Genomic DNA, 26,075 nt, shown 5'->3' with positions numbered 1-26,075 from the left:
GAAAAGATACAACCAATGATGTTGGAGAAAAACCAAGAGAGTATTGTATCTGGGAAGCCAAATGAGGGATGTGTATCAAGAAGGAAGCAGTGATCAGCTGCATAATATGCTGCTGAGAGGTCAAGTAAGATGGGAAGTGATATCAACCATTGAATTTGGCAACACAAAGGATGCTGAGTGCCCTGACACCAGTGGCTTCAGTGTCATGGTGGGTGGGGGTAGAATTTTGCTGCAAAGGGAAAGCAAAGAAAGAAAGTGCTATCTGGCAGGAAAAGTGCGTTCAAGAAAACTTTTTTTTTTAAAGATTAGAACAATAACAGCATGTTTATATGATGACTGGGATGATCCAGTAGAGAGTGAACAAAGATGTAGGAAGGAGAAAGGAAAGTCAGTGACATCTTGTCCTTCAGGAGGTAAGGGGGGTGGGGTGGGATCTAGTGCATGAATGGAGAGATTGGCTTTGGACAACGTGGACAGATACGATGGTGAGAGTGCCTGGAAGTTTCCATCTGATTGCTGAGAGCGAGGATGGGGAGAGAAACGTTAAGGGTCTGAGGAGAGAGAAGTTGTGAAAATAGTCATCTGAGAGAGTGAGGGAACTAAGCAAGATAGTACGATTGTTGGGTAGCATGAAGGGCTCATTTGAGACTCATGGTCATGAAATTAAAGGGAGACCAATAAGCAAAAGCTGTGTGTTTTTCTCCAGCCATGTTCAGCTCCATGATACTTATATATAGAGGGAGAGTTGGATTTTACCGGATTTGTGTATTAGCCAAGTGAGTTCTACCAAGTAAAAGAGGGACAGGAGTTTGGCTATGGAATTTAAGATTGGTAAGGAGAGGAATGAGGACATTACAGAGGGGAGAGACAGTGAAAAGATGGAGGGATCAACAGATCTGTGGTCCTAAGTAAGTGAAAGGAGTGATTTAATGACAATGTTTTGTATAAGTTGTACTTATATTTGTCATTGTCTTTTCTTAATGGCAGGTTATATTGGTTTTCTATTTACTGTAATAATACTGTTTTCTTTTTAAGGAAATAAAGGTATAGGTAGAATTCAACCAGGGCAAAAATCAGGAAGATGGTGTACAAATGCCCAACTTCTGGAAAACACTGGGTTAGATCTTCACATTTCACCCAGAGAAAGCGCTACCTAACCCAGAGTGACAGGAAAACTATTTGGCCACAAGTAGTCCCACTTCTCGAGGGTGAAGGGAACTAAAATGTTCCAACCCAGTGATTCTCAGACTTTTTGATTTTGGGACTTTTTATACTCTTAAAAATAATCGAGGATCATAGGGAAGTTTTGTTTATGTGGGTAACAGCTATTGGCATTTTCATTATTAGAAATTAAAACTGAGAAGTTTTAAAATAACAAGAAACCCATTACATGTTAACATAAATACCATATTTTTAAGAAAAATTGTTCCATTTTCCATAATTAAAAAAAAGAGTGGTATTGTTTTACATTTTTGCAAATTTCTCTTACATCTGGCTTAATAGAAGCTAGCTGGCTCGTACCTACTTCTGCCTTTATCTGTTGTGATAGCGCATGTCTAGAGATCACCACTGTATATTTGTAACAGAATCAGAGTAGAAGAGGCAAATAATGTCTTGGATTACTATGAAAATAGTTTCACCTTGTAGATGCCCTGAAATCGTCTTAGAGACCCACTTCAAGAACTGTTGAACTGTTGAGTAAGGGAGTGGGGGTGAGAGGGAGGTTTTTGGTATCCCTGAAGGCTGAGGAGTATAGAATACTGGAGAGGCCTGTGAAGAATCCAAAAGACAGGGTCTTGATCAGCAAGGCATCTCTGGGCCTCAGTTTCCTCATCTCTGAAATGGAGATATCATCCCTGCCCAGGCCATCCCATGGAGAGCGGCGAGGGCCAAATGAGACCATAGAAGAGCACTTTGAGGGTTTCTATACTCTACAAATACAATGTCTAAAACAGCCTTGAAAATCACCAAACACTACCCCTCCTATCTGTGAAAATAAACTAACATTCTTTGCACTGGCAGCTTCTGAGCAGGGATTTTTAAAGTACTTCTTGGCTTTGCTGATGGCCATTTGGATTTTCTTTACAGTTGGTCGATGGAGTGCTCCAGCTGGAATACCATTGCCCAGGTGGCTTCTACAGAAATCTTTCCTCCCAGTCTCGTGTGAATGACCAAGAGTGGCACTCTGTTCTGGTGGAGGAGACAGATACTTCCGTTCACCTGTCGGTTGACAGTGCAGCCAACGCCTCCCTTGCGCTCCCAGAGAACTGCTGGAGTCTGAGGCCTGAAAGGGACCTCTTTCTGGGTGGCCTCGTCCTCTTGCATTCTTTCCCAAATGTCTCCCAGGGCTTCGAAGGCTGCCTGGATGCTGTCATGATCAACGGAGAGGCGCTGGAGCTGCTGGCCCATGGCAAGAAGGTGGCGGGCATGCTGGAGAGGCGGGCCCTCACCCAGTGTTGCCTCCACAGTGACCAGTGCAGCCAGAACCCGTGTCTCAACGGTGGAAAGTGCTCACAGACCCGCGGGGCAGGTAAGGCTAGGGCTGACCCTGAGGCTTATCCCAGGAGGCTCTGCAGAGGACCCTGCCAGGTTGAACTAGCAATCGTGTATCACCATAGAGTTTACCAAGCCGATTCCTCCACCACAGTCCTATGAGGGAGGGAGTGGGGGTGGAGGGCGGAGAAGAGAGCCATTAAAGCTCCATTTTACTGCTCAGGAAGCCACTGGGCTACGTAAGGGATACCCAGAGAGGTAAAGGGACGCACCCAAGGTCACAGGGCTGTTAAGCGAGAGGCGTGCTCAGGGTGCAGATCTCAGTGGAAATATCCCCCTCTTCCCCTTACTGTCTGGTGAGTAACGAGTAGGGATCTGCTAGGTTTACACCAGGGGAGGCCAGTAGTCTTCTTTCTCCCTCAACAAGAACTATCTTTCTTTCTCCTTTTTTTTTTTGGATGGGGGAAGGGTACGAATGGGGACCTCTGATGTAGAAGGCTGAAGTCATCACACATCTCAGTGTCATCATTGGTGCGCGCTAAGTTTCTCTCTCCCTCTCTTTTTTTTAAAATTTATTTTTGGCTGCGTTGGGTCTTCGTTGCTGTGTGCGGGCTTTCTCTAGTTGTGACAAGCGGGGGCTACTCCTCGTTGCAGTGCGTGGGCTTCTCATTGCGGTGGCTTCTCCTGTTGCGGAGCAGAGGGTCTAGGCGTGCAGGTCTCAGTAGTGGTGGCTCATGGGCTCTAGAAAGCAGGCTCCAGTAATTGTGGCGAATGGGCTTAGTTGCTCCGCGGCATGCGGGATCCTCCGGGACCAGGATTCTAACCCGTGTCCCCTGCATTGGCAGGCGGACTCTTAACCACTGCGCCACCAGGGAAGCCCAGTTTCTCTTTCTTATTGCCCTTTATACTCCACTGCCTTCTCCCTTCCTCAAACCCACAGGCAAACATTTAAAGTTTTAAAATGAGTTCTTTCAAAATGTAAGAACTGTTTTTCACATGCTTGAATTTCTAACTTATATAACTGGTATATCATGTTTTACAGTTTTCCATCCACGCTGCCACGAGTAATTCTTATTCATTGCTTTTAATTGCGGCTCAATACTCCAAGGCGTGCACGCGCTCACCTTTCCCCTCTGGACTCTCCCAGCAATGGACATCCCACCTCCATCAACAATGCTGCACCGAACATCCTCCCACATCATGTTACAAACCTGTGTGAGAACTTTTCACACATACACACATACATACGCACCGCCCAGAGACGGAATTCACATACTCAGAGTATGCAAATAGTTACTTTGACTAAATCGGGTCAGACTGCTGTCCAGCATGGCCGCAGCAGTCTGTACTTCCACCAGCAAGTGCGTGAGATTCCTAGGCCCCTACATCTCTGTCAACACTTGGCATTCTCCCATTTTCTAATCTTTGCCTGACAAATAATACTGTCATTTCTACCTAAGATACCCAAGGAGTCCATCACTTCTGCATCCCCACCGCCATTGGTCTGACCCCAGTCCCCATCACCTCTCTTCTTTTCTTCTGCACCAGCCACCTCCCTGCTCTCCTGCTTCTCTCCCTCCACTAGCATCTTCCAGCAGGGCACCAGAGAGGTCTTTAAACAATGTAGATAGGAGCACATCGCTTTCCTGCTTGGAATCTTGCAGTGGCTTCCCCTTGCCGTTCAGATGCCGTTCAGATGGAGTCCCAATTCCTAATTCCTGCCTGTGGGTCCTATGCCCTGGCCCCTCCCACCTGCTGGTCCACCCTGGTGACATGCCACACCTTCTCCTCCAAACCTTTGCACACGTTCTCCTCTGCCTGAAACATCTTCCTCTTTGCCCCTTTATCTTTTTGCCTGGCTAATTTTTACTCAACCTTCAGGTCTCAACTAAAATATCACCTCCTCCAGGAAACCTCCCCTGGTGCCTAGTTTAGGCTAACTCCTTTCCCCAATGCTTCCCTTCAGTAAAACTAATTTTTATGATAATTACTAATATACTGATATTATCTATAACTATCTCAGTTTGAACCCCCAAATTGCCATTTGCTTGCTGTGTGACCCTGAGCAAATGGCATGCATTTCCCGAGCCTCATTCCCTGACCTGCCATCAACTTGTACCTGTCCCTGATGAGGATAATAACAGTAACCAATCTCAGGGCTGTCGGGAGGATCAAATGAGCTAATACATGAAGATTCTTAGAATAACGATTACAATAAATAGTGTTGTCTAGGATGACGATACTCATTATTATCCTTTAGATGCCTATTCTCTGTAGTCTGTAAGTTGTTTGAGGGCAGGGATCCAACCTTCTTGTCCAGCAGGGCACCAGTGCCTACCACAGTGCATGTGGCAGAGAGAGGCACTCAATAACTACGTGTGAACACTGGGATCTGCAAACACACAAGAACCTGTCCCCTGGGGCCACTGGACCAGAGTGCTCTCTCATGGCCCTGCCCTTCTCCCCAGGCTATGTCTGCACGTGCCCCTCACAGTTCTCCGGGAGGCACTGTGAACAAAGGAAGGAGAACTGCACTTCGATGCCCTGCCTGGAAGGTGGAACTTGCATCTCTTCCCCCGAAGGAGCCCCCTGTATCTGCCCTCACCCCTACATGGGAGACAGGTAAGCACAGGAGAGGTCCCCTGCCATTGGTTCCTCTCCCTGAGTGTGGCACCACTGGGGGATGACCTCTGCACTCTGACCCCTAGAGAGGCCAATGGGCAGCCAGGGGCTGAGTGCTCTGGTTACCTGGCTTCTTGGCCTTTTCCACGTGTCAAGGCTTCTCCCTCCCACCACCTGCATCAGAACACTCTGGGAGGGGAGGTGCTCGTTAAAAAGACAGATTTCCCAAGCCCTATTCTGAACCTACTGAATTGGACTCACTAGGCTGGGGCCAAGGAATCTGCAGATCTTCGGGCAGCTCTGATCTTTGCTGAAGTCTGAAAGTAGCTAAAGTTCTTATTCTCTTGCTCTGGACCGTGACTTTCCAGAAAGCGGCCTGGGGGTAATGATTCCACTTGATTCAGGCACTGCTGTGGGCCTCAAACCCCACCACTAGCTACCTGTGCCTCGTATTATGCTGGCCTGCGGGGTTGTAAGGGAAGGAGAATCATCCCTAGAATCCTAGATGTAAAGAGGCTTTGGCAACTCTCTGGTTTTATGGCTCCCCAACTTGGAAACCTTTACAAATCATGAGGGGGACTTGTGAAAAATAGATTCCTGGACCAACTAAACTGTAATCTCCAAGGAAGGAGATTCTCCAAGGATTCTACTTATAACAACAAGGTACCCCCTTGCTGTCAGTGGGTGCATAAGAGATCCAATGATATAGTCCATCCACCCAATTTACAGATGAAACTGAGGCCCAGAGAAGGAAAGGGCTTGTCCGAGGCTCCCCCGTGTGTTTAAGATCCAAGTCCTTTCTCTCAGCACCTGGGATTTCCAGCCCCACTGTGCGCCTCACTCTGCAGCAGGGGATTCTCTCCATCCAGCAGATGTGTTAGGGCAGGGGTCCCCAGCACTCGGCCAAGGACCGGTCCGAGGCCTGTTAGGAACCTGGCCGCACGGCAGGAGGACAGTGGCGAGTGAGGGAGCGAAGCTTCATCTGCTGCTCCCCATCGCTCCCCATCGCTCGCATTACCGCCTGAACCATCCCCTCCCCACACCGGCCCATGGAAAAACTGTCTTCCGTGAAACCGGTCCCTGGTGCCTAAAAGGTTGGGGACCATTGTGTTGGGGGGCACTTCCTGGCTGAAAGCGGTGTTTGCATTTTAAAGGAGAATTTGGGGAGGCCAACGTGTAACCCAAAGGACAAACTGTTGGTGGTGAAATTTCAGGCACTGGGACTCACGTGGGATGGAGGGAGCCTTTCCCAATGTCCCTCAAAAGTATGCTAACGCATATATATGGAATCTAAAAAAAAAAAAAAAAATGGTACTGATGAACCTAGTTGCAGGGCAGGAACAAAGAGGTAGACATAGAAAATGGACTTGAAGACATGCGGTGGGAGGGCGAAGCTGGGGCGAAATGAGAGTATCATCGACATATATACACTAGCAAATGTAAAATAGCTGGCTGGTGGGAAGCAGCCGCATAGCACAGGGAGATCGGCTAGGTGCTTTGCGATGACCTAGAGGGGTGGGATAGGGGCGAGGGGAAGGAGGCTCAAGAGGGAGAGGATATGGGGACATGTATAAGCATGTCTGATTCGCTTTGTTGTGCCACAGAAACTAACACAGTACTGTGAAGCAATTATACTCCAATAAAGATCTATTAAAAAAAAAAAAGTAGGTAAAGCTGACTATAGAAGTCTCCTAGGAGCCTCACACCAATGAAAGCCAAGCTGAAGGTGACCTGAGAGGTCATATGGTTCTAGGGGTTCTCTCTGAGCAAGTTGTCCCGTGTAAGGTCTGTGTGGAGCCATGCTGGGTTCCTGCGACCTCCTGGTGAGGGACAGAGGGAACACTGGCGTCTGGTTACCATTGCTGGGTGACTGCTGACTTGTATCTGGGACCCTGACCCGAAGGACAGCTAGGTTGCTGGCTGCCTCTACCACAGCATATGATTGGAAGTTTGACCTCAGTGGTAGGCAGTGTATCCAATGCCTAGATCTCATGGGTGGAACATAATGGACTTGCCCAGAGCCTAGATTCAAATGGTCATGAACAAGGGTATTGCTGAGTCTCATACCTCACTGGTAGAGGATGATGTGAAACTGAAGTTGATGTGTTGATATGTGTGATAATTACTTTTTTTTTTTTTTTTGGTGGGAAATTGGAGAGGCAGGCTTGAGTGCAGGGGTTTTTATCCCATACATCTTTTAAGAGGGGACATGGAAAGGGCAGTATAGTGACTCAGTCCCCTGACTACTTCTCTGTGTCTGCAGGTGTGAAATGGAATCAAGGGGCTGCTCAGAAGGACACTGTCTTGTCACCCCTGAGATCAAAAGGGGGGACTGGGGACAGCAGGAGATTCTGATCATCATAGTTGTCCTACTGGTCATTGTCATAATCTCTACTGGGCTTCTCTTCTACTGCCGCCGTTGCAAGTCCCACAAGCCCGTGGCCATGGAGGACCCAGACCTCCTGGCCAGGAGTGTTGGTGTTGACACCCAAGCCACACCTGCCATTGAGCTCAACCCCCTGAGCACAAGCACCTGCAACAACCTGAACCAAGTGGAGCCCAGCAAGACCTCAGGTCCAAATGAACTCGTCACTTTTGGACCCAGCTCTAAGCAACGGCCAGTGGTCTGCAGCGTGCCTCCCAGACTCCCGCCGGTGGTGATCTCTTCCCACTCTGACAATGAGGCCATCATTAAGAGGACCTGGTCAGGCGAGGAGATGGGTCAGTACAGCCCACAGGCCTTTAGCCTCTGGGATTGATGGAACAGGGTAATAGACTGAAACACTCCATTATCTGAGCCACCATCCAGTCCATGAAGGGACGTGGTCAAGGTCACGGTGCACTAGTGGGCTGCACCAGATCCCAGGTCTCTGGACTCAGAGTCTGTGCCTCATTCCGCTGTACCATGATCTACTCCTCTAACTTCCAAGACATTCCACAGGATTGATGTCCATGGCAGAAACCTGTAGACCCTGGATGGGGTGGGTAGGATCCCTGAAGTGAAAAGGGGGCTTCTGTATATTTATGCTTTTCTGGAAAGGGAAAGAGAGGCAGTCCTCCAAGCTTCTGGCTGCCCAGTCTAGAGGTACAGTAGCCTTGGGCCAGACCTGGCTGACCCAGAGGAGGGACCTTCACCCCCTCTCATCTTTGGCTCAAAATGAGGTGAATTTGTAAAGCACTTTATATTTTCTGGCTTATTCAGTAATAGTTAAAACAAGTATTTGCCCTTTCTGCAAATTGGGTCCCATAATTGGGACCCATAAAGCCACAGTGACTTATTCTAACTTACCCAACTATTCAGTAGCAGGGACAGAGGTAGGACCAAGGATGCCTGATCTCCAGCCTTCGAAGCCACATCTCATTTAATCACCCTCTGTGATAGATGCCATCACACCTCCTAGTCCAAAATATGTGTTTGTTTCCTTCAATTAAGGAGACAAAACCCACCAGTAGGACTTGGGATAGAGCTGCTGTCTCCAGGAATGGGGGTGGGATGCGTGGAGCCATTCAGATTCTTCCCTTATCCACTGACCCTTGGATCAGTGGCACAAATTTACAAGATGGGCTGGCTTTGAGTTAAACCTCTGGCTTTGAACTTGACCCCATTGGATTCTAGATATTAATCTAAGCTGCCAGAGACAACACACAGACGGGCCACATACCCACCGACTCCTCGGCCCATCTGTACCACATGCTAAGTCATGTAGAGCAGCTCTAAGGCCAGTTGGAGCTTTCACCAGGGAAACTCAGAGCTCACCCTATCTTGCTGTTCCCTTTCAGTGTACCCAGGTGGAGCCACAGTCTGGCCCCCAACTTACTCCAGGAAGGAACGCTGGGAATACCCCCGCTCCGAAGGGACCCCCGGCCCTCTGCTGCCATCGCCTCGCTGCCACCGGAACCCAGCTGTGATGCCGGACCCCACTGGCCTCTACGGGGGCTTCCCCTTCCCACTGGAGATGGAGAACAAGCGAGCACCCCTTCCACCCCGTTACAGCGACCAGAACCTGGAAGATCTGATCCCCCGACGGCCCCCCAGTCCCCGGGAGCACCTGCTGGCCCCCTGTCTCAACGAGTACACAGCTATCAGCTACTACCACTCGCAGTTCCAGCAGGGAGGGGGAGGGCCAGGGCCCTGCCTGGCAGAAGGGGGCTACAAGGGGGTGAGCATGCGCCTCAGCCGGGCCGGGCCCTCTTACGCCGACTGCGAGGTAGGGGGCGGGCGTCCCACGGGCCGGGGCCAGCCCCAGGCTCCCCCCAACTATGAGGGCTCTGACATGGTGGAGAGTGATTATGGGAGCTGTGAGGAGGTCATGTTCTAGCTGCCCTCAGACGGAGGCAAGGGGGAGGCCGAGGACTTGGCGCCTTCCCCTGTCTGGCGGGGAGCGAGTTGAGCGTGGCTGGGAAAGTGGGAGGGAAGCCCCCATACCCAGTCCGGGTTGCCACATCTTGAAATGTGCTCTTCCAGACCCCCAGCTAGTCCCTGAGGATGGAGGGAAGCTGAGGGTAGAGCTCCAGAAACAGCACTAGGGCCCCCAGCAGAAAGGGTGTGCACAGAGCCGTTACCCTGGAAACCCAGGAAAAACTGACTCCTGGGATGGGTAAGAGGCAGTGTGCGTCTCCCTGCCAATTCCTAGGGAGTCAGGGCCTGAACGGGCCTGTCGGGCACATTCTTAGACCTGCCCGTTGCTGCACACGCTGCAGGCCGAGGTAGGATCATGCCTCACAGGCAAGCACCACAGCTGCTGAGAGACACGGTCCAAGGTCACCGACCCTGCAGGGCAACAGGGTGTCCTCCTAGGGGCTGAGAGGTGAGCAGCAGGGGAGCAGCTACCACATGTCACTTGTACGCCCTGCCTGCCTCGCTGCAGAGTCTGCTCCATGTCAGGCACCGAGCTAGGCATCAGGCATAAGACAGTGAACTATGGCAACAAGGGTTCCCAAGGGGCATCACTTGGCCTCAGTCTCCTGGAGGTCCCACTCCTCTAATCTAATTCCAAACACCTTGAGCCTCCTCTTTAAGTCTGACTTAAAGCCAGACTTTCTACTAGCCAGGGCCTGCCAGGATCTGTGCAGCCCCTGAACCGTCTTTGTTAAAGAATTCAGACCTCATGGAACTCTGGGTTCGTCAGCCCAAGTTTCGCAAGCACTTTGGGCCAAAGGCAAGAAGGACATCATTCTTCATTTTTAAAAAAATTCTTAGGCACTTTTCAACCTTGCTGTCTGGATGAGTTGCCCCAAAGGGATTTTTCTTCCATAGACACAAGGAAGTCGGAACTCCTATGCAGGGAAGGGTGGAAGCAGGGAGCCGGACATCAGGAGTATCCTTTCCTGCCCCTCTGTTTCAGAGGCCTGCCAATCCAAGTGTTACCTGCAGCGACTCAACCCTATGCATGGAGGGTCATTGTGGGCATGTGTCTGCACACGTGGGTGCTCATGTACAGTACGTGTGTACACATGTGCAGAACATATGTAGCCCGGAGTGGTAGGGACCAGAGACTTCTGGTGGCCTTGCCACTCCCTCACCTGCCAATCCCTGTCTCCGGTCCACTGCCTTTTCATGTGTCTTGCTTCTGGAGATGAAAGTCTAAAGGAAGAGCAATAGCCACTCTTACCCATAGGGCTGCTGCCTCCAGCAAGAGGGAGCTGTGTGGGTGACAGGGTGTTTGTGTGCATGGTTCATGGCTGTGCGGGCGACTGTGAGCGTGAGTGACGGGATGCCTGGTTTTACTGGTTATTTGTGGTTGTTGTTTTTTTTTTTTAACAATAAAATATCTTTTTTACTGTTATTTTCCGTGTCACTTAGGCTGTTTGGTCAGGGGAAGGTCACAAGGGTCTACAGGCCCTTCCAAGCTGAGGTTCGTGGGATTTGGGGGCTGGAAGGGGCCCCAGAGGTCATTAAGCACCATGATTCTCAAACCTTGCAAAATGGCTAAAATACAGATCTCTGAGGCCCACACATACAAAATCAGAACCTCTGGGAGAAGGGCCCAGGACACTATTTGGAAAAAAGGCCTCAGGTTCTGATACAACTGTGCATAGTTAGTGGACAAGTCTGCTAAGCAGTAGGTGAATGAAAGGCCCTGGACAAGACTTCAGGACTGCTGACCGCCCCCCGCCCCGGCCAGCACCCTTGGCCACACATCGCACCGGTCAGGGAGAGGGGACAATATCGCAGGTTTGGGAGGCCAGCCTCCTGATGCCCAGAGTCAGCCTTTGGCGCTGCTCCACAGCTCGCCCCGAAGCCCAGCTGGACGTGAATGTCACCAGGCAACCTGGTCCGTGCGGGCCTTGAGGGTACAACACCAAGACTGGACAGTCCAGTCCCTGCCGACAGGCCCCCAGTGCAGGTGGGCAGAGAAGGCACGTCCACGGGAGGCACCACAGCAGACCGTGGCTCTGGGGTCCGATGGGCTCGGTTCCAAACCTGCCGTGCCACACACTAACGTGGTCTCAGGCAGGTATGACCGGGCCTCTCACTGTTCAGTAAAATGAAGAGTAAATAATATCCCTATTCTCAGGGATACGTTCAAAGAGCTTATAGCAGCATAAACAATAACTGGTGACCATCATGCTAGGGAACAATACTGGGTAGTATACAAATAGGATTAACTTATCAGAACTGTGCGGGAAATCACAAATAACCTAGTCCAGTGTCGCCCAAATTTCTGTTGCTTTGCTTAACACTTTTATGATTTTTGTCCTGATAGAATAACACCTGTACTATTATTTACTAAATTGTTTTTACTGTACTCAGATTTTAAAAAATGTTTTTATTCACCTTAAAAGGATAATATCCATAAAAGAAAAGATCTGAAAATTCCTATTTTTTGTAGCGCACATGAAGATACATAAACATTCTGGTTTTCACAATGACTGTCTAAGGCCCTCTAAATCATCTCTGGGAAACACGGATCTAGTCCATCTTTGTTCTCAATGTTCCTCACCCTGAGGCCTGCAGAGAAGGGGTTTGTGTGAAGTTCCACAGGTAGAACTTCAGAGCAGTGACACCACATTCAGGTCTGACACCAGCCTTGGCATCTCCCTAAAATACCACATGCTCTTTTCCTGGATGGGGAGCCTCTCTCCACCCAGCCCACCTCTGTCCCCACCTGTCCCCTCCTTCCCTTTGTCCTCCTGAGCCTGCACCTTCATGGGTCAGCCACTAGAGGGCTCTCTGGGACCAAGAAGCAGAGCCGCAGAAGAGAAGGTTTTCAGGGAAATCCTCGCATCTCAAGGCACTGGGGTTCTGATTCCAAACATCCTGAGTCTGACACAGGGTGACAGTGTCAGAGAAAGGCAGAGACCCAGACCTAGGCCTCCTGACCTGACCCAGGTGAAAACACAGTTCACCAGAATCATTCTCACCACCACTACTGGCACTTGCTATATGACAGGTGCTATGCAAGCACTTGGCATGTCTTATCTCATTTAATCCTCACCGAAAACCCATAACGTAAGTACTGTCATCTCTGTTTTACAGATGAAGGAACAGGAGGCATCCAGAAATTAAGTGGCTTGTAACTTACAGTAGTGACTCAAAGTGAAGTCACCCAGTTCATGAGTGACAGGGTCAGGATTCAATCCAGGGCTGCCGGACTCCAGAACTATGCCTTACATTTGGGTTCGTGAAACCAATTATAAATACAGGATATCAGAAGACTGAAGAATAGCAGAAACTAGTCCAAGGATCCAACTGAGTTCAGAGGCCAAGAACGTCACTATAATTCTAAGTGGTGTTAACAGCTGGAATGTCTGCTCAACCCCAGGGCTCAACTCCAGACCACCCTTGTAATCCTGCATCCAGTTCTGAGGCTGGGCCTTAAGAGCGACACGGTAACCTTGGGCATTGCTAGAGGAGGGCAGCTAGGAAGGGGGCGGGGCTGGGGGGGGCGGCGAGGACTCACAACCACGTCCCACGAGGAAGGGCAGCCGTAATCCACCAGGGGCACCTGTAATCCACCAGGACCAATGGCAAGGGAATTGTGAGACAGCTCCTCGGATGGACAGCCTGCACTGCCGCACCATCACACGGAGTTTCTCAAGGCCTTATGGAGAAGGTAGATACATCTTCCAGGAATCAGAGCAGTGCTCTGGAGGGACACACATCAGGTCTTGCGGGGAGAGCCGCAAAAAGTGACTATCTGGGGGTAGAAGAAGGGCAGACGGAGCCAAACCACTCTCATGTGGAGTGAAGATTATGGAGATTCTATAAGATAGAGGGGGAGAAAGATACAGTATGTAAAGTTTTGAGATATGGAGTGACTTGCCCAGGGCCCACGCTGGTCCCCTAGAGAACAGCTGCCCCATCCTCCTGGCGCCACACCATGAATGGGTGAAACGCCTGCCTGCGAAGACACCGGGCCCAGGTGCAGAACAACAGCCCACGGTGCAGCATCTGAGGACAGGCTTTGGGAGTTCTCGGTGACTCTGCCAGCTCCGCATTGAGGAGAGGCACAGGCTGTGGCACCGAAAGAAGAGCAGGATCATTCTCAAGGACAGGGCTGGGGAACGACAAGCCTTCTGAATTTTCTCATGATTCCTCAACAGGCCTACAAGGTCCAACCGAGGAAAGTGCTTCGTTAGATCAACAGGAAACTCAAAATTAATAGAGTGATGTCAGCTCCTCACAGGCCGGGACACCATTCTCTCCTGAAGGAGACGACACTGAATTTAGTAACCAGCCAATTCCAGATACACGATTAGCCCCACAGACTGGCACTCATCCTGATCCGATCAACACCACAATCAACTCGTGATCTGGGGAAGTGGCCAAGTAGTCACATCTCCCTAGCATCAGTAGCGAGGAGGTTAACCAGAGAAGCAGTGTTACAGCATCACCGAGAAGGAAGCCATAAATTCTGACAGAAGCGGCCAGGGAAGGTTCTAGAGAGCAGCAGCCACTGGAGCGGGGTCTTAAAGTTGAGCTTCAGACGGAGCACAGGGAGAAGGGCCAGCTGGGCTAAGAAAACAGCCCAAAAGGAAGGCCTGAAGGTTTTCAGTATTTCCCCAGTGCTGGGTGGTTCTGATGGGTGGGAGTGGAGGGACTGTGGAGCACAGGGCGGGGAAAGCATCCTGGGGTCGGAATGTGGGAGGAGCTAGGTGCCCAGAGCAGGGCCTGGAGATATACTGTGTCCACCCAGGGATGTGAGGGGAGGAGTGACAGAATCAGGTAGCAGGGAAGTGAATCCTTGGAGCAAAAACATGAGGTCTGGAGTCAGACAGACCTGAGTCCACCATTTAGAAAATGTGTGATCTTGGGGACTTCCCTGGAGGTTCAGTGGTTAGGACGCCGCGCTTCCGCTGCAGGGAGCATGGGTTCAATCCCTGGACAGGGAACTGAGATCCCGCATGCCGTGTGGTGTGGCCAAAAATAATAATAATAATAATAATAATAGAAAATGTGTTATCTTGGGCAAGTCATTTAACCTTTTATGCCTCAGTCTGAAAAGTGGGGATTATTACCAGCACCTTCCCTCACTGGATCTGAGCACCGAAGAAAATAATATAGGTAAAGTGCTTAGCACGGTTGGCAGAGTAAATGTTTAGAAGATGTTAGATATTTTATCACTGCTATTAAAGAGGCAGATCTTAAAAAAAAAAAAAAAAAGAGGCAGATCTTTTCAGAGTATCCATGACCACACACCTTTGTTCCACAGCCAAGACAAAAAGACATCCCCCCAGCTTGGGGTAGTTAGGGGCTAAGTGTATTAAGGCAGTGGTTCTTGATAGAGACCGTGGTGATTTCCAAACATACCTCTGCCCCAACACACACACACACACACACACACACACACACACGGACCTTTGACAATGTCTGGAGACACTTTGGGTTGTCATAACTGGCAGGGTGCAAGTGGCATCTAGTGGGTAGACTAGGGATGCTGCTAATCACCCTACAGTGCACAAGACAGTCCCCACAGCAAAGAATGATCCAGCCCAAAATGAACATAATATCGAGGCTGAGGAACTCTGTCCTAAGGAAACATATGTGGCCTTTAGGTAACACGGTAGCAGCTGGGAACCTGGCCTGAGTCAAAAGTACACGTAGGCCAAGAATTGCAGTTACGGCATATGGTTTGCTCATTTATAAAAAGGCACCAGTCTGGATCCTACATTTGTCAGAGTAAATATCAGGGTGAGTAAAAAACAATCCATGTATATTTTATATATAATATATATATAATATAAATATTCCATGACCAAGTGGGATTTATTCTAGGTAAGCTAGGCTGGTTCAATATTCAAAGATGAATCTATTTAATCTACCATATTGACCAGTGAAAACAGAAAAAATTTAAGATTATAGCAATTGATGCAGAAAAAGCATTCAACAAAATTAAGCCATTCAATGTTTTCAAGAAAAATCTCTCAGTACAGGAATAGAGGGGAACTTCTATAAAAATCTTACAGCTGGCATCATATTGAAAGGTGAAAGACTGAAGGCTTTCCCTGTAAGATCAGGTACAAGGCTAGGATGCTACTGGAACCACTCTTTTTTAACACAGTACTGAAAGTTCTAGCCAGTGCAGTAAGACAAAAAAAAGGTATACAGATCAGAAAAGAAGTACAACTACTTCTATTTGTAGACCACATGTGTTATCTACACAGAAAATCCCAAGAATTTTAACCAAACACTCACAGAACTACGAAGTGAGTGCAGAAAGGTCATAAGACAGGTTTAACACTCAAAAATAAATTTCATTTCTATATACTACCAATGAACATGTGGAAACTGAAATAAAAAACACATTACCATTTACAATTGCTCCAAAGAAAACTAAATACTTAGGTATAAATCTAACAAAACATTTACAAGATCTGATAAATGGCTAAAATAAAAAATAACATCACCAAATGCTGGCAAGAATGCAAAGAAACTGGATCATTCACACATTGCTGACAGAAACGTAAAATGGTACAGCCACTCTGGAAAATGGTTTGCAAAATACTTTTAGAACTAAAAACGGTCTTGCCATACAACCCAGCAATTGTACTGACATAACATCCCAGAGAAATAAAAACTTATCTTCATGAAGAAACTTGTACATGAGTATTCACAGCAGCTTTATTTGTAATAGCCGGACCTGGAAGCTATGCAAATTTCCTTCAATGGGTAAATGGATAAACAAACTGTGGTAGATCCATACCATGGAATACTACTCAGCAATGAAAAGGAATGAACGCTTCATACAGGCACCAACATGAATGATCCTCAAGGAAATTACACTGAGTGAAAGAAGCCAAACTCAAAAGGACACAGAGTATAATTACATTTATAGAACATTCACGAAATAACAATGACAGAGATGAGGAACAAACGGATTAGTGGTTGCCAGGGGTTAGGGGATGTTGGGAAGGTGCAGGGCATGGATGTGTCTGTAATGGGGTAGCATGAAGGAGTCTTGTGGTGATGGCACAGTTAAGCATCTTGATTGCGGTCGAAGAAGCCACACATGATAAAACTGCTGAGCTACACACACAAACACACATACACGAACATGCACACACTCAAACGAGGGCATATATAACTGGAGAAACAAGAATGAGTGCTATGGATTGTGCCAATGTCAATTTCCTGGTTTTGATAATGTGCTATAGTTATGCGAGCTGTCAACACTGGAAGAGACTGGGTGGAAAGTGCACTGGATCTCCCTATTTCCCTGCACCTTCCTGTGAATCTATAATTACTTCAAAATAAAAAGCTTAATGTTTTTAAAAACCAAATTTTAAAGGAGGAAAATTATTTGAATGAATACCTTGCTAAAGAAGATAGACCAGGGGGCCAGAGAACCAAGGAATCGGGGAACTTGGGAACCAAGAAAAGAAGGAAAATGGTCAACTTGATGAAGAGGAAGGTGAAGGAGGAGGAGACAAGGTGATCAAGATGCTGGTTACATCGAGTAACAAAACCAAGAAACAGAAAACAGCCTCGTGCTTGCTGCTGGGGAATGAAATACTGATGTATACTACAACATGGACCTTGACAACATTACGCGAAGTGAAAGAAGCCAGAGAAAAAGGTCACGTATTGCATGGCTCCGTTTATATGAAATGTCCAGAATAGGCAAATCCATAGAGACAGAAAGCAGGTTAGTAGTTGCCAGGGTTAGGAGGAGGGGGTGTATTGATCGTGGTTTCTGTTTTCTGTATTTTATGATGCTTTGACATCTTGGGGCCTTGTGGACCCAGAGGGGGGATTGCCCCTCCCAGAGTCAGCTAACTCCTGGAGAAAGCAAACAGCTTGCCTGAGGACATCCCTTTGAAATGCAAATCAATCAGTCCTGAGTGCAAACCCCAACCCAACTCATTTAATCAGTCTGGAACACAGTCTCTGCCCTCAATCACCCCAGGACCAGTTATGGACAACTAGGGACCACCTCTACAGCCCAGGCTGCTCAAAGTGTTTACCTATCTAACCCTAAGTCTGCTCAGCTTGCTAACCCTGCCCTGCCTTGCCTTTCCCACAAAAACCTCAATAAAGGCTCCTGCCCACATTTCCCCCTCTCTTCTTCTGCCTCCGGATCACCCCTGGCACTTCCCCATGTGGCTCTGCCTACTGTTTCTGTGGATCTGTGAGTATAAAACCTTCATCCTTCGTGACAGTCATATCTGTTTCTGTGTGCCTTACCATACCTAATTAAAACAAATCCCAGGTACATTTTAAAACAGGGGGGAATAGGAAGTGTTTCATGTGTATATGGTTGTCATTTGGGGTGATAAAAACATTCTGGAATTAGCTAGTGGTAATGGTTGCACATCACTGTGAATGAGCTAATTGCCTCTAGCGGTAAATTTTATTCTGTATTTCTGTACTTTGCATTTCTACATAGACAATCGTTGTCTATGAATAAAAGGTTTTTTTTTTAAAAAAAAAAGGCCAATGGTAAATAAGCCCAGGAAAAGATGCACAGCATCAGTAGTCATTAGGCAAATGCAAATTAAAATCACAATGAGGTACTACTACATATCCATTAAGATGGGTAAAATTTTAAAAACCACAATATGAAGTATTGGTGAGGATATGGAGCAAATGGAACTTTCACAAATTGTTGCTAAGAATCCAAAATGGTACATCCACTTTGGAAAGCAATTTTCCAGTTTCTTACAGAGTTAGTATACACTTAACCACACAACCTCACAATTCCACTCCAAGGTATTTACCAAAGAGTAATAAACACGTATGTCCACACAAATATCTGTACGTGAATATTTATAGCAGCTTTATTCATAACACCCCAAACTGGAAGCAACCCAAATGTCCAATAAATAAACTACGGTTCAGCCACACTACAGAATATTATTCCGCAATAAAAACAAACTCCTGATACATGTCAGAACAGAGGTGAATATAAAAAGCATTATGCAAAGTGAAAGAAGTCAGACAGAAAGGACCATACTTAATGTTCCATTTATATGACATTCTAGAAAAGGCAAAACTACGGTCAGTTCAGTTGTTTCCAAGGGCCGAGTGGCACAGGGATGGGATTGCAGAGGGGCACAAGGGACCTCTGGGTGCTAAAGGAAACATTCTGATCTTCATGGAAATGGTGGTTGGCATGCATTTGCCCAAACTCATCAAATTGTGCACGTAAAAAACAGGTGACTTAGGTAAATTATTCCCCAATTTTTTAAAAAAGAGGTGGGGGAGACCAAAGGCCAAGGGTCTAGTAAAGGGTACCAGTTGAAGACACACAGTTTCTTGGCATATGTCCGCAATGGGCTGGGTCTGAGGAAGCCAGCCTACTTGGCAAAATGCCCTAGCTAGACTTAGGACCCAAATCCAGTCCCTGTCACTCAATTTATATCTGTGCAGGTGCAGTGGGCTTACCTTGAGGGCCTTGGTTACCTGGAAGGGGGGATTATGGCATTATGTACAGACATGAGCAGGAATAAAAACATGAAGAGGTGAACAGTCTAAGAAGGGCTGAATGCTCTGCCCAAAGCCAGTGAGCAAGACAAGATTATAATGAATGCATAACCAAAAAAAAGAAAAAAAACAAGTAAAACTGCTTCTCTCTAAGTCTTGGTTTTCTTCAATTCAGCTAATGTTTCATAAAATGTTTCATAAGCCCTTCATGCCAGGTACTTTATAACATTCTCTCTAACCCTCTCAATAGTCCCTAAGGGTGGCCCTCCCTCCTGAGGCTGCAACAAAGAGGGCAAGGATGCCACTGCCTTGGGAAGGGCTTGGGTTCTGCAACCACAGGGCTCGCATACATATCCCGACTCCGCCCCTTGCTGGCTGGTGTCCTGGAAGAGTCACTGAATGCCTTTGACCCCCCTATCCACCCACCGCCAGTTCAGTAATAACACTGATCGTAGAAAAGTCATCATACTTTCCCCACCTTCCTCTGTCAGTAAAGTTTTACACCTCAACAGTGTTCCTTGAGGGCTCTGCTTTTAGACAAGTCTAATCTAGTCAGCCAATGAAGATCAGTATTCAAATCATCTCAGGGGCAGCTTGGATGGCCTTGTTTTTCCTCTTAAATGTGACAAAAAGGGAGTCATCTCTTGCATGTCCTGAAATCTATCTTGTCACTTCCAGAAAGGTAGGTGTTACCTCTTGTATCAGTCAGGTTCTTCAGAGACACAGAAACAGTTAAGATGGAGATATTCATACTTACATATATACAGGAGGTGGTGGGGGAGACAATGAGGGGAAAACAGAGAGAAAGAGAGAGAGACACAGACAGGCAGAGGGACATTTCAAGGACTTCAGTGATTGTGCAGGGTGGCAAGTTCAGAATTTACAGGGCCAGCTAGCAGCTGGAAACTCTCGGGCAGGAGTCGATGCTGCAATCTTGAGGCAGAATTTCTTCTTTCTCAGTGAAACCTCAGTTTTGCTCTTAAGGCCCTTTAGCTGATTGGACAAACCCCACCCATATTTGAGGATAATCTTTTTATTTAAACGCAACTGACTGTGGACATTAACCACATCTATAAAACATCTTCACGGCAACACCTAGGTTAGTGTTTGACTGAATAACTGGGTTATTCAATACAATCGCCCAACCACCTTGACACTTAAAACTGACCATCACAATTGTCTTGGGTGGTCATCTGACACACACAGAGGGGGCTGAGAATTCCTACTCAAGTTTTTGAGAGAAGCAGGAGCACACTTAGGAAGGGCAGGATGGTCTAACAGAAAAATAACTACTGCCCTTTCTTGGGGACTCTCCATCCACAGATGGTTCTGCTGTTCCCACTACACCCCTGGATGAGCTCTGTGACATAAACCAGAAACATTTTGACATAACATCTAGTAAAGGGATCTGAGTGACCAAAAAAAAAAAAAAAAGTGAAAACAAGGACACAGACTGCAACCTCTCAAAAATCAAAAATAAAATTCATTTATTAAGGAAAAGTTTAACACATGAATCGTGTGCAGAACCCAAAATAAGATCTTCCATGAGCTCCAGCATGATCCACATCTCTATACATACCATGCGGGAAACACACATCCAACGCAGGCACATAACATACACAGGACTGTCTTGTTATCAAGACCTGCTGGAGGGTAATTTTTCATATTCCTCTTATTCACACATTCACTGACATGTTCTACAACAGAGCCACATGATTTTATTGTTCAGTAAAACAAAATCACTTCTACAGCACCACCTTGATTGAAACAAAAGAACACAGCTGACAACAGGCACCCTCACCCTTACTCCCCACTGCAACTCTGGCAACCTTAGATCAGCACCGTTTATGTCTCCTGGCCAGGAAAGGACCCAGTGGTACAAGGACAGGGAAGAAATGCCACAGGCAGATGCTGTGACAGCAAACAGCCTTGCAACCAGCAGGACTGTCTAAAAAGTATTGACCATGATTTCAAAGACAAAGCACTCTCCTTTCCCCTTGGAGACGTGTAATGTACTTTGAAAAAATTAATTCTAAGGCAGACGTCGAGCCGACTCCTATACACCAAGTCATGCCACTTACATTTTTTATTTCCACCTTGACAAAGCAGCTTTGTGTTCTGAGCGGGGCTGATGCCGGGTCTCGCCTTAACGTCCAATCGGCCATGAACTAAACTGAAACAGACCCCCTTGCGGCGAATAGTGAACAGAGGGAGCTGTAAACAGACATAAATTGAGACTCTGCACTTCCAAGAAGCATGAGGTGAACATGTAGTATTAAACACAGATGATGTTCTACAATTTAGGAAGGGAGAAATTTTAGAAAAAAAGAGAGACAGGAGAAGAGGGAGGGGGGAAAAGATTTTCCTAATGTACCTGTTTGCCTGGGGGGTAGAGAGTGAATGGTGAGCATCAGCCCGTGAATTTGGCTGGAGAGGTGAGTGACAGAGAAGGAGGGTGTAAGCGGCAGGTTCTAGGCTAAGACATGCCACACAGTCACATACCTCTGTGCAGATGAAGGGCTCCTAGCAGCTGGACAACAGCACAACATAAATATAAATAATGCCACTTGTGAATGGTACAACTTCTAGGAAAAAGGGAATAGTAGCCTACAGGGAGTTGGAAACCTGCTCCCAATAGCGGCATTTGCAGGACAGAACAAGGGGCTCTGAGAAGCTACCTCTGGGCCGATGGAATCTGGGGTTGCCCTGGGGAGACTGGAGGAGGACACAGAGCCCAACAGCACTGGGCCAGAAAGCCCCACGGTTTGGTTTGGTCTGACAGATGTGGCCTCACACACCTGAAAGCCTTCGCTCTGCTGCTCCCCGATCAGTCTCTTACTGATGCTGGGGCTTTCTCACCAGAGACTAAAGCAGGGCCCAGGAAGAGGCTGGGCAGCTGGTTCCTAAGAGCACTGGGAGGAAAGCAGGGAGGGCTCCCTGACTGAGCAGCCCCGTGGGCAGCAGAGGAGTAAGCTTCCCTGAGCTGGCCCCGCGGGCTGCTTCCAGAAGAGGAAGGGCTTCCTCCACTACGACCTCTGGCCGACCCTTTACTCGATACCTGATTGCTGTGCAACTGCACTAGCCGGAAGGTCCCCATGGGGTCCGCCTTGCCTAGGTCTCCTGAAGCAGCCATGCCATCGGGCTGTCAAAGCAGCAAAAGCACGGGAATGCAATTGAACAGGACGAAGGCCAGGCCAAACTAGCTTCCCGAAGCCCCAAGGCTAGAGCTGTCTCTCCTATGCACCACCTTCCCTGGGCAGGGGCTCTGAAGGAAGAGACCTGGGGCCAGAGGACCTCAGTATTGTGCCACCCAATCCTCAGGTCCCAGCATCACAGTCCGGGTCTCAAGACCCACCTGGAGAGGACTGCCTCTAGCAGTGCCCAGAGCCTCCGCAGTGGAAGCTGTGGGTGGGCTACACATCTGACCCCCTTCTACCGGCCTGCACCTTCTCGCTGAAAACAACTCTCAGGACCACTCTGGAAAGACTGCTGGAACCGGGGCTTGCAAAGAGGAGCTGACAGTTCTTGAAGTTACATTTTGGTACTAGAAGTTACTTAGAAAGCCCGAGGGCAGGGAAAGCCTTCAGAGGGCAGGGCTGCTGCCACCTCCAGCTAGAACCCTGGTCATGTAAGCACCTGTGAGTGACCACCAAAGAGCAGAAAGGATGGAGGAAAGTGTCATTTTCCTAAGGGAGACCAAATCACCACTGACTGCATCTTCCTAAGTGAATAAATTATTAGGTAGGTCAGGAGTCACTGCAATGAGAGAATCTGGCTTTGGAACAGAAGAGAAAGAAAAAGCTGGGGCTGTGAGGGCGAGTCACAGCCCCTAGGAGCTTTGGTGAAATACAAAAACAAAACCCCTGATAAAGTGGTGCTGTTCTCCCCACTTTCAGGCAAGAGCCTGGTAGCAGGGGTAGAGGACAGCAGAACCCTGTTATATATGCAGGGGAGCGCGCGCGCGCGCACACACACACACACACACACACACACAGCTCAAGAGATGGAGAGTCAATGAACACCCTTCTGCAATACTTCTCACACCAAGAGGGAAGACGGGGCAGCCGAAAGCAAGGCAAGGGACCTTCCCCTGCCTTCTCGGCAGTTTGTTCCCAAACCTGAAGGCCGACCTTGAGGTGAGTCAGCCCTGAGGCTGTTTCTTTTCTGATACCCAGGGAGGCATGCATGGGGAGGTGGAGCGGGGGGGTGGGGGTGGGGGGGTGGGGGGCAGAGACAAGGGCATGATTAGTGTTTAGAACACAGGAGACCGAAGCCCCAACCATTGGAAGTCCAGGTCCTGGAGGCAGCTTGGGGCGGGGCACTGTTTCTGCCCATCCTCCTCATCCTCTGGGGGTTGTAAACAACTGAGCACCACTCGTAGGGTCGGACCAGCTGCTGCAAACTCCAGGAACTGAATCTCACACGCTCTGGGCACACTGGCCTCGTCTTCTTGTCCATGGCAAGAGTCTGGGTGTCTTCCTGGACGTTGCCGTGATGCTTGTCTGTCAGGGGCTGAGGCTGGGAAACAGGCCTGAATGCACAATGCAGCCATTTTCTAAGCCTCCTATGGAGAGAAACACACCCCACGTGGCCATCCTTCCCCTCGGCCTTGTGCACCGGCAAACATCTCTTGAGTCCTTCATGTCTTCTCAGTAGGAAATCTGGCTGGTCAACGGGAGGCAAAGTCCATGGTGCCCCACTAAGGTCCACACTCTGATGATCCTGATGAAAATCTCTGGGGTCCTTGGCCAAGGGTGCTGAGGGTCTAAGCAGACATCTCCTGCACTTAGCTTCTTCTCAGCGGGAGAAGCCGAGCAAGGGTTTACTGAAGAAGGAACAATTCACAACAGTCCCAGATCCAGAGACGGAGTCTAAAAACAAAGGCTGATTTTAAATAAAATATAAATATTTTCAACTTTGGCAGCACTTGATACCTTCCAGGAGTTCCAGCAACTAAGATAATAACAGTATCGTGACCCACACAAGGAAACCGGAGAAGAGGAGGTGTCGCCGAGGATGACAGCACGCCAGAGACAGCAAAGGCTAAAAACTCCAGCTTTGGGCAGCTGGTTTTAAACTGCTAGGTAGTCTCCACTACGAGGTGGAGACTTGAACAGGTAGGAAAATACTGAGGTAAAATATTTGGGAGAGAGATAAGAGATGGGCCCGGCAAGGGCATAAAGAAGGGCATTTCCACTGACATCATCTAGGCCTGGCCCGGGCGAGGAGAACACATAGGTGAGAGACATTAAAATTTTTAAATAAAGTGAGCTGTGCAACAGTAATAATTTGGATGAGGTGGGTCAGAAGGAGAAGGGCAGGCAGTAAGGGAGGAGGCGTGATCAGGGAAAAGAGTTGAAAAGTTCCGGGTTAAAATAAGTACAAATGAACAGAGATGGCACTGCCCCTAGAGGTACCTCCCACATATCTGCTGCCGACTCTCTACCCTGCCCTCAACCCTATCTGGCTCAGGGAACCCAGGTGCCAGGTAAGGGTACGTGGATGGCAACCTTGCCTCTCCCCAGAGCCTGGACCCTACCTAAGGCTCTGGGGCCAGGTGCTGGGGAACATACAGGGCGGAGTGGGCCGGTGCAGGGAACGCACCCAGCCCGCTATACAAAGGCACTGGTGGAGTTGACGAAGATGGGAGCGCTGCTGGGCTGGATCAGCTCGTAGAGGGTCACACACGTCCCCACCACAAAGCCCACGAAGCCCAGGAGGCTGATCAGGGCGTCCTTGACGATGGTGACGGGGCTCATGCCCTCTGAGTAGTAGGTGGCGATCTCCAGGAGGGGCGGGATGATGAGGGCCAGGGCACTGCTGCTCACGGAGCCCACCAGGGAGATGACCAGGTCCAGGCGGGGGATGAGGATGGCCAAGACGCCTGTGGAAGAGAGGACACGCCTGTTGATGACTGCCCAGAGCTGAGAGAGACCGCCTCACTGTTCAGCAAATTTAGCAAGTGTTCTTCTCATAGTATGGAGAGCTCCAGGGAAGCTGAGACATCGTCCAGTCCAATCTCTCATTCCACAGATGAGAAAACTGATGCCCAGAGATGTGGCATGACCCGGGTCTCACAGCAAGGATGGCAGAACTGGAACTGGAAACCAGATTTCCCAGTTTCGCCTGCCACAGTCCTTGACTTCCACCTTTCTGAGGAAAAGGAACCAAATTACATTCCAGGGTAACCCGGTCCTACCAAAGGAGAGCGAGTGGAGAGTAGAAGAGGAGGTGAACCTTTTCTGAGCGACTGCTCATCTTCTTACCACTGAGGGTACCTCCAACACAAACCACTCTACTTGAATGACAAGAAACGAAATGGGGAGAAAACCCTCCTTCTTCTGGAACGATCCCATGTCAGCCCCACTGCACAGAGCGTTTTTATACAGGGAAAGGAGAAGCAGGTCTGTGTGCAGGCCAACCTCAGAAGCAAGGCCCCCCATGATGACTGTGTCCCTGTGCCAGGACAAACCAGTGGCTCCCACACCTGAATCTCAGCCCAGGTGTACACGAGGAAGGTGCAACTGATGATAAAGGTGAATGGGGGGGACTTCCCTGGTGGTCCAGTGGGTAAGACTCAGCGCTCCCAATGCAGGGGGCCCGGGTTCGATCCCTGGTCAGAGAACTAGTTCCCGCATACCGCAACTAAAAGCCCACATGCCGCAACTTAGGAGTCTACATGCTGCAGCTAAGAGGTCTACATGCTGCAACTAAAGATCACACGTGCTGCAACTAAGACCCAGTGCAGCCAAAATTAAATAAATAAATAAATATTTTTTAAAAAGACGGGCTTCCCTGGTGGCGCAGTGGTTGAGAGTCTGCCTGCTAATGCAGGGGACATGGGTTCGAGCCCTGGTCTGGGAGGATCCCACACGCCGCCGAGCAACTGGGCCCGTGAGCCACAACTACTGAGCCTGCGCGTCTGGAGCCTGTGCTCCGCAACGAGAGGCCGCGACAGTGAGAGGCCCGCGCGCTGCAATGAAGAGTGGCCCCCGCTCGCCGCAACTGGAGAAAGCCCTCGCACAGAAACGAAGACCCAACACAGCCAAAAATAATAAATAACTAAATAAATTTAAGAAAAAAAAAAAAAAGA

The 26,075-nt window shown here is 48.6% G+C and overlaps 2 protein-coding genes across 3 annotated transcripts in view; one reads left to right on the top strand and one right to left on the bottom strand.

Annotated features, from left to right (window-relative positions):
- FAT2 (FAT atypical cadherin 2) overlaps window positions 1–10,901 on the top strand; it is a 68,441-nt gene extending 57,540 nt beyond the window's left edge. Inside the window, exons 20-23 of the mRNA XM_029218389.1 lie at window positions 2,089–2,530; window positions 4,962–5,115; window positions 7,379–7,836; window positions 8,896–10,901. Coding sequence (XP_029074222.1) covers window positions 2,089–2,530; window positions 4,962–5,115; window positions 7,379–7,836; window positions 8,896–9,434 — 1,593 coding nt within the window. The 3' untranslated portion in view covers window positions 9,435–10,901. The remainder of the gene's footprint in view (window positions 1–2,088; window positions 2,531–4,961; window positions 5,116–7,378; window positions 7,837–8,895) is intronic.
- Window positions 1–26,075, bottom strand: part of LOC114892986 (proton-coupled amino acid transporter 1) — a 94,104-nt gene that overhangs the window by 17,516 nt on the left and 50,513 nt on the right. The window contains exon 11 of one of the 2 annotated variants that reach the window (XM_029218391.1): window positions 23,261–24,866. The exons of the other annotated variant lie outside the window; for it this stretch is intronic. Within the exon in view, the coding sequence (XP_029074224.1) occupies window positions 24,595–24,866 (272 nt within the window). The 3' untranslated portion in view covers window positions 23,261–24,594. Of the gene's footprint in view, window positions 1–23,260; window positions 24,867–26,075 lie in introns of those variants that run through there. 2 annotated transcript variants of the gene reach the window in all.

The sequence above is a fragment of the Monodon monoceros genome, unplaced genomic scaffold (genome assembly GCF_005190385.1).
Source record: "Monodon monoceros isolate NGI ecotype Baffin Bay Population unplaced genomic scaffold, NGI_Narwhal_1 Super_Scaffold_12, whole genome shotgun sequence".
Taxonomy (NCBI): Eukaryota; Metazoa; Chordata; class Mammalia; order Artiodactyla; family Monodontidae; genus Monodon; species Monodon monoceros.
Note: the sequence above shows the minus strand (reverse complement) of the source record. Positions and strands in the feature narration are given on the sequence as shown.